The 8083-nt window shown below is 36.7% G+C and overlaps 1 protein-coding gene and 1 pseudogene across 1 annotated transcript; one reads left to right on the top strand and one right to left on the bottom strand.

Moving 5' to 3' along the window:
* Positions 1 to 3403: 3403 nt before the first annotated feature.
* On the bottom strand, positions 3404 to 5599 carry LOC122197860 (peptidyl-prolyl cis-trans isomerase FKBP62-like; annotated as a pseudogene).
* A 921-nt stretch (positions 5600 to 6520) lies between these two features.
* On the top strand, positions 6521 to 7376 carry LOC111905185 (uncharacterized). Its single transcript, XM_023900861.1, has 3 exons — positions 6521 to 6650; positions 6747 to 6969; positions 7064 to 7376. Exons 1-3 carry the CDS (start codon positions 6521 to 6523, stop codon positions 7374 to 7376), a joined length of 666 nt encoding a protein of 221 aa, XP_023756629.1.
* Positions 7377 to 8083: the final 707 nt, after the last annotated feature.

Genomic DNA, 8083 nt, shown 5'->3' with positions numbered 1-8083 from the left:
GCCACGTGTGCTCGCTCCTCAGCAAAATGCTCTACTCCGCCAGTGTACTCATCTGACTAAGGTCACTCCCTAGGCTCTTCCTTAGTCCTCCCACTTCTCCGCCATCAGCTGTTGAAGAGCTCCTAATGATGCCAACCATCTACCTCCTGAATATCGTCATATTCACTTGGTAGCTGACTCCCATCATCGAGAGTTCCTCAAAGCACGAAGCAAGTAGCATTTGGGCATCAAAGAATAAATAGAACTCACTCTAGGTTGATAACTTCGCTTGCTCTGCTCATTCTCAAAAGTACCACTGAACTCTTCAACTCTACCCCTCGCGGGTTCTAACTATTCTTTCGATAAGCACCACAACTCTCATCTAGGCGTCTCTCCTAGATTACTCCTCTACTAAAATCCCCTAAAAGGATTCCAACTGAATACTCTCACTCATACTCAAAAGCACATCACATATAGCAGCAAATCCTAGGCTAAGGCATCACAAATCAGGCCACTCTAGTCCTAAGATATGAAATACCTAGCCTATCTCTAGCATGCTTAATATCTCATAAAATGTATCATAAATATCTCATAACGCAAAAGTAAGGGTATTTGGGAAATCAACTTTCGGGCTCTGGCTGATTGTACACATTGCACTTTTTCGCTTTCTCTTTGAACTCTTATTCACTTTTAGAAAATCATTTCTTTGAAAACTTTTTCTTACTCCATCAGTTTGAGTCCAGATTTACCCGTAGGTGCATCCGAATCCCTCAAACCAAGGCTCTAATACCAACTTGTAACACCAAAATTTTCAAAACAAAATTTTCATTTAAAATCGCTTCTCTTTAACACTTTTCATAAAAATCCCATTTTTGTTTAAATTACAATACATGACTCCTTTGTTCAATCGATTAATAAACCAGGATCCTCAAAACAAACGCTTCCTCTGGTGTGTACAATCGAGCCGGTGCCGTCCCGTGATCCAGAGAAAACCTGAAACACATAACACAAAACACTGTAAGCACGAAGCTTTGTGAGTTCCCCAAAATACCGCTCTAACACATATTAGCCACTCAAGGCTATAACTCTGTTGACCCTATCGTCAGTGTCTCAGTGGGACCCTCCAGTCCTAACTCTCTGTGGACCCTCTGGCCCTAACTCTATTGACCCAAAGGTCTTAAATCTGATAACTCTGAATCATGCATATCACATATCACAATAAATCTCATAAAATAAATAGCATACAAATACACTGACACATAACTCTAAACCTAACTCTGTGGACCCTCTGGTCCTAGCTATGTGGACCTTCCGGTCCTAACTCTGATATACACACAACATAAATCACATAGAAATAATGCAGTGCCACACAACGCATAGATAGCATATAATAACTCGTTCACATAACTCTGTTACCACTCTAGGTAAAGTATAATGAGAAGACTCATCTCAAACGAAGTCGGATGAACTCTCGTGCTCAACGTCCCGACCTGGCCTCCTCCTATTATTCGAATAACATCCCCGATCAACACTCTCTCATTGTCTCATCTCTAAAGATTAGGTAGAAGACCATTCTACCCTTCCCTGAACTCTCTTAAGCCAGTCTTGACCAAAACCCTAAAGTCAACAAAAGTCAACAGTCAACTTTGACCCGACTCGTCGAGTGCACAAGGGCGACTCGGCGAGTCCACATGTGTCCAAGGAATCCTCCTCCTAGCCTCGCTTGACACGTCAAGCCAACCCCTTGATCGACGAGTTACACCTGGTATGAATCGCGGGGCAACCCCGACTCGACTCGTCGAGTCCGCTCATGAACTCGGCGAGTTGCTCCCATGACAACACTCATCTGACCTTCTGAGGTCAGACCCGCTCCTCTAATCCATAGATCTGACTTCCTTATGATCAATAACCACATAAAGGTCGAATCTTGGTACACATGCAAGGCTCACTATGCTTATTTTGGTGAAATCCTCCATATCATGACAACCCTAGATCATAAATCCAAGGGAAAGGCATAAAGCAGAATGGAAGGGACTCTCTGGACCTCTCAAGGTCCAGATCTAGGAATCATTTCACTATGGGACCTTTCATACTCTAGATTCAAGCTTAATAAAGCATGAAGAAACCCTAGATTCATGAAATCTACTAAACAAACGAAGATGGACATGAATCCTTACCTCTCACAGTAGCTCTGAACGAAATGATGGAAGATTTGAGCCCTATAAGACATCCCAACTTGAAATCCTTCCTTCCTTTTGCTAAGATACTCCAAAGGAGGATGAATTAGCCCTCCTCTTGCACCATATGCTTTCTCTCTGCTCTCTAGGGTTTCTCATGGTGTAATAGCCGCAAATGAAGGCCATAAGGACCTTAAAATAGGTCCCAAACCCGAGAAATTAGGGTTTCTCTGCCCAGCGCCTACTCGGCGAGTCCCTCCTCTGACTCGTCGAGTCCACTCATAAAATCCGCGTGAGAAGCCCGACTCGACTCGGCGAGTTGGATCCTCAACTCGTCGAGTCTCTTCTCTAATCAAAAGAATAAAATACATAATAAAAACCCTGAAAATCCGGATGTTACATTAGGCGTACCCTAGCTTACGCTGGGTGTACCCAACCAAGCATGTGTATGCATCCTTCGATGCGTGGGACTGATTTGCAAGTTTTCCATCCAGGGACCAATTGTGCCAATAACTTTAAAGTACCATAACTCTTTCATCCTAAGTCCGTTTCCAACGAACTTTAAATCCATGAAAAGTTAGCGAGAAGCCCTATACTCCTAACAATACACCTAATCCTTAAAACCTTCCGAATAAAACCCAAAACCCATAAAAAACCGAGATATCAATTTACAATGATACCCTTGGCTTCCAGAGACACAATCAAATACATATATCGCTTAAGCCATGGCAAATAGATCCAAAATGGGCTAAATCCTTCCTTTCCCAAAGCCCTAAACTCCATGACAACTGATGATTGGGCCGTAGCCCCAAGCAACAAGGCAAATCTGAAACCGAGTGTTACAGATAAATATTTAGTTTCAATTAAATGTTCAATTAACAAGGAGAAAATGTTTAGTTTTCTAAAGCTTTGAAGGAGGTTTGGAATGCAAATGAATTATGAGTTATGACTATATGATCATCTTAGGCATGATCACTATTGGTCTCACATCCTGCAAGGAAGTCTGCCGTTAGCATATTGACTAATATGCCCCTGAAAGTCAATGTTTATAGTGCCCTCTACTCTAATTTCCATGATGCAAATGACCAACAAATATGTCTATTTATTGTTGTAGAATTGTAGTTGAATCTTACAATTTTGCTGTAGGTTCTCCTATACCCTATAATTTGGTACCAAAAGTTCCCTCATCTCTTTGCTAATCTCCTTATTTTGGTATTTGTTTCTACATAATTTTACCATCTATTTTTTTATCCAATGACACCATTCTTGTAGGTAGCTGTTGGGATATTCCCATAAAACTTAGCATCCTTCTTATTATATTCCCTCATCTTCTCCTTCAAAATTTTATACGCCATCTTCAAATGCCTATTCTCAGGCTATATCGCAAGAGCTTTCTTTATGTCAATTTCAGCCAAATCCAAATCACCAACATTAATATACACTTGAGCCCTCCTATACAACGCCTTCACATTCATGCTCTCTGTTTCCATCACCTTCGTGCAAAGCTTCATAGGCTGCATTGTTCAAATTGCAGGAAACCTTCAACACATTCACTTGCTTCTTTTCTTCCTCACTAAAAAAGTTATCATATTCAATGTTCTTTACACCCTTCTCATATCTCTTTGAAGCTTTCTCATATTTCCTATCTTTAAACAACATGTTCCTTTCTTCCTTCTTTTTTTCTTAGCTGCTTTCTTTTGTCGGCTGATCATATCCCATGATTCATTTTCCTAGAAAAAAAATATAACAATGTTCTCAATTACTGAGTTACCACTTACTGGAAATAACTTGGTATTGAGATGAAATTACTAAAATGACCTTCACAAAAGAGATAAGCTTGATTTCATAGATGAAGAACTTTATTTTATAATCAAACATAAGGATCACTGTGTGTAGAGTAAAATGATATAAACATAGAGACAATGAAAAATACTGACCAAATTTATTTCTTGTTATAGGAACAAGCTTTGACAATTAAATCTCCATAATTACACCACAAGGTACAAAGCAAACAATGGTTGTTAATTTCCTTAGATTATGCATGAAACAAGTTTTGATTTCTGATTCATATTGTTTTAAGGGGAGTCTTGTTGCTCATGAAAATAAAGAATTGCATAATAAACTAAATCTTCTGCTTCAGAACATGCAGAACTAAAGGAGAAGGTACCCTTATCACCTCATTGAAGATATATATCTATACAACAGATAAATATGGGCTGTTAATCAAATAAATGACCCAACTGATTCAACATATTTAGACTCTTTTTTTACACTTCTAATATTTAAGTCCTAGATTAACTACCTCTCCATCACTCTCCTCTATTATTCCCTTTCTTTTTATAAGATTCTACAAAATTTTCATCTTTGCCAACTAGTTTTCATTAATTTTTTCATAGAAAAAAACATGCCTATAGAGGCCTGAAAGAGATATTTTGAACTATTACTGAGTCGTCAATATACTTATAGCATCCTACTTGCATTTCTTTTTATTACAACATCATAATTTGTAACTCAACCAAACATCACTCTTATTGGAGAAGAGGTATAATTACAAATGCTTAGTCAATTTTTTTTTATTTTACTTCTTTAGAGCCTCACTAATGATTTTTTTTTCTCATAATCTCACTTTCCTACAGGTTGCATCCTAGAAATTGACACTAAAATAGTTTATAAATTACATAACAGATGTAATTTGTAAACGTGCAGATCTTGGTTATAGTTATGGTGTCATTATCATACCTGAAGGGCTTATTGATTTCATCCATGAGGTAAACAAACACCTTAAACCCTCCAAAAAAGTGAAAAAGATGAGAATACCCTTCTGGCCTTGTCATACTCATCATTGTTGTTATTTTTAGGTGCAACTATTGATTTATGAATTAAATGAAATTTTGGCAAATGAAAAAAACTTGTTCCTCAGTCTTTGCAGCTTTTTGATTTGCTTCCTTCAGCAATTCAAGATCAATTGTTGCTTGAAAAAGATCCACATGGAAATGTCCACACAAAGTATTTCTTTGTCTTTGTTTAAAAAAGTGGGTTTGATGCAATGATACGATGTTTGCATTGCGTTGCGATGGGTTATGGGCAACAAAGCTATGTGGAGATGCAACCTACATGTTGCCAGGCAATACGTCCGCTTCGAAGCGCATCCAACACATCACGCATTGGCACATCATGGTCTTGCCCAGTTATTTGAATAATGTTTTAAAAAAAAAGCCCATGCAACTATTAAATAATTTTGTCCTTCCCTACTTCTACCCTAGAGATCTATGTACAATAATACAAAGAGGCACGACACATTGATCACACGTCATTCTTATTCTTCTCTATTTCTTTATCTATTAGTCTTCCATAGTTCCACTCTTCCTTTTCCCTCCTCTTACTTGATCGGCAGTTAACTTTCTCTTCTCTTCTTCTCTGTTATTCATTCTACTCTCATTCATGGTTACTAACAATGTAGTTAATGCTTCATGCGACTTCAAAATAGATCTTGTAAGAAGGTATAGTGTGCAAGAACCTAACATTAGAAACGATTTTACGTGCACCTTTTGTTTGAAAGTTACTAAAAAAGGTGCAAGCCGTATGAAACAACACCTTGTTGGAGGTTTTCCGAATGTTACAAAGTGCCCACAATGTCCTGATCATATTCGGAAAGAAATGATAGATTATATGAAAATAAAACAAGTAGAAAGGGACAACATTCAGATGGTATCAAGGAAGCAGGACCTTGATGACAACTATTATGGAGATGAAGAAGAAGATTGTATTGAAATAACAGGAAGTACCAAACTACCTCCCAGAAAGAAACCAAAACTGAAAGGGCCAATTGATATGTTTTCCACTCTAAAACTCGAAGATGCAATTAAAGGTAGAAAAGGAGGGAAACCACAAATGATAAATGCGGTGTGTCGGAAAGAACTACTGGATAAAGCATGCTAGGAGATAGCAAAATGGTTCTATGATACAGGTAATGTATTCCTTTAAAAAAGTTGTATTTTTTTGATAAATTTGTTACATGTTTATGATTGTTAGTATTATAACCTTATAGAATCGGTTTTAAGATGTTATTATTGTTTACTTGTGTTGGCATTCCTTTCAATGCTGTAACATATGCTAGTTTCCATATTATAATAAAAGCAATTGGTCAGTTTGGCCCTGATATGAAACCACCAAGCATGTATGACTTAAGGGTTCCGTTGCTGAGAAAAGAAGTAGTCACCATTACAATAAAAGGAAGAACACAAAACAGAGTGGGCTCAAAAAGGTTGTTCAATCATGTCTGATGGTGGCGCGATTAAGTCGTACAAAAAGATATAATCAACTTTTTGGTGAGTTCTCCATGTGGATCTTTCTTCATGAAATCCATGGATGTATCTGATGTTTCAAAGGATGCTAACCTGCTGTTTGGCATTCTTGATAACATGGTTAAGGAGGTGGAAGAGGAAAATGTTATACGAGTTATCATAGATAACGCCTATGACTATGTTAAAGCGGGTAAATAATGTATTTTTTCTAACTTTGTACTTTGTTTTATTTTATTCACTTTATGTTTTAATGTTAATCAAATTTACTTTGTTGTCATCTTTTTAGGAAAGATATTGGAAGCCAAAAGACCACACCTCTACTGGACTCCATGTTTGGCGCATTGTATTGATCCTATGTTAGAGGACATTGACAAGAAAAACACCAAGGTGAAAAGTGATTTGAAGAGACGTATATTGGCAAATGGGTACATATATACCCATGTTCCTGTTGTAAACATGATGAGGAACTTTACCATGCATATAAACTTGCATAGACCTGCTATTACCCGGTTTGTTACTCTTAATACTTAACTTATAATTTGTATGATTGTATATATTATTCTTTTATGATGTTATCTAATATTCCAATGTTACATCTAATAGGTTTGCAACATCATTCATCAGTTTGTCTCAATTTCATAAGCAAAAAGACAATTTAAGAAAATTGGTTTTATCAAAAGAATGGGAAAAAAGCAAGTGGGTTAAGGCTAATGACCCAAAAACAAACAAGATTAAAGGCTATTTTATATCAGACTCATTTTGGAGAAATATTCTCTATTCTCTTAAGTTGAATGGACCACTTGTTAAGGTCCTTAGAATGGTAGACGGGAAAAAAAAGCCAACTATGGGTTACATTTATGAGGCGATGGATCGAGCCAAGGAGACTATTCAGAAATCATTTATAAAAAAAGAGTAGAAGAAAGCTTTTGAGATTATTGATCATAGGTGGAAATGTCAACTTCACCGACCCTTACATGCAACTGGACATTACTTAAATCCAAGAAACTTTTATGATAACAAAATTAGCGCTTTTTGTGAAGAAGTTATGACTGGATTATATTCTTGCATTGAGAGATTGGTTCTAAATTCTAGTATCCAGGACAAGATAACCACCGAATTAGCTACATATCAAAATGCAAAAGCTTTACTTAGTAATAAAATGGCAATCAGGCTAAAGAAGACAAAAGCACCAGGTTAAATTTTTTCTTACTTAAAGTTCTTATATGTTTAAATGTTAATTATATATTAATATTGTATATTTATAATTATGAAGTTAGATTAACTTGTTTTTTTTCAAATGTGGGTTCCTACAGTTGAGTGGTGGATATCATATGGATCTTCAACCCCTAACTTGTAAAACTTTGTTGTATGTGTGCTTAGCTTCACATGTAGTGCAACAAGTTGTGAAAGAAACTGGGGAGTCTTTCAACATATAAGTTATACGATATATATTTTATTTTATTTTTAATTACACACTATGAAATGTCTAATGTGATTTATCTCTTTCATTGTAGCTTCACACAAAAAAAGGATATATTGGCACAAAGTAGACTAAATGATATGGTCTATGTGAAGTTCAATCATTCCTTGAATTGCATAACCAACAGAAAGGACAATGTTGAT

This window comes from Lactuca sativa, chromosome 5, assembly GCF_002870075.4.
Source record: "Lactuca sativa cultivar Salinas chromosome 5, Lsat_Salinas_v11, whole genome shotgun sequence".
NCBI classification, from domain to species: Eukaryota; Viridiplantae; Streptophyta; class Magnoliopsida; order Asterales; family Asteraceae; genus Lactuca; species Lactuca sativa.
This window is presented reverse-complemented; position numbering and strand designations above follow the sequence as displayed.

Coding starts and splice junctions, on each gene's coding strand:
- LOC111905185 (XM_023900861.1), top strand. CDS start 6,521: ATGGATGTATCTGATGTTTCAAAGGATGCTAACCTGCTGTTTGGCATT. Junction 6,651..6,746: donor CTATGACTATGTTAAAGCGG/GTAAATAATGTA, acceptor TCATCTTTTTAG/GAAAGATATTGGAAGCCAAA. Junction 6,970..7,063: donor CATAGACCTGCTATTACCCG/GTTTGTTACTCT, acceptor TACATCTAATAG/GTTTGCAACATCATTCATCA.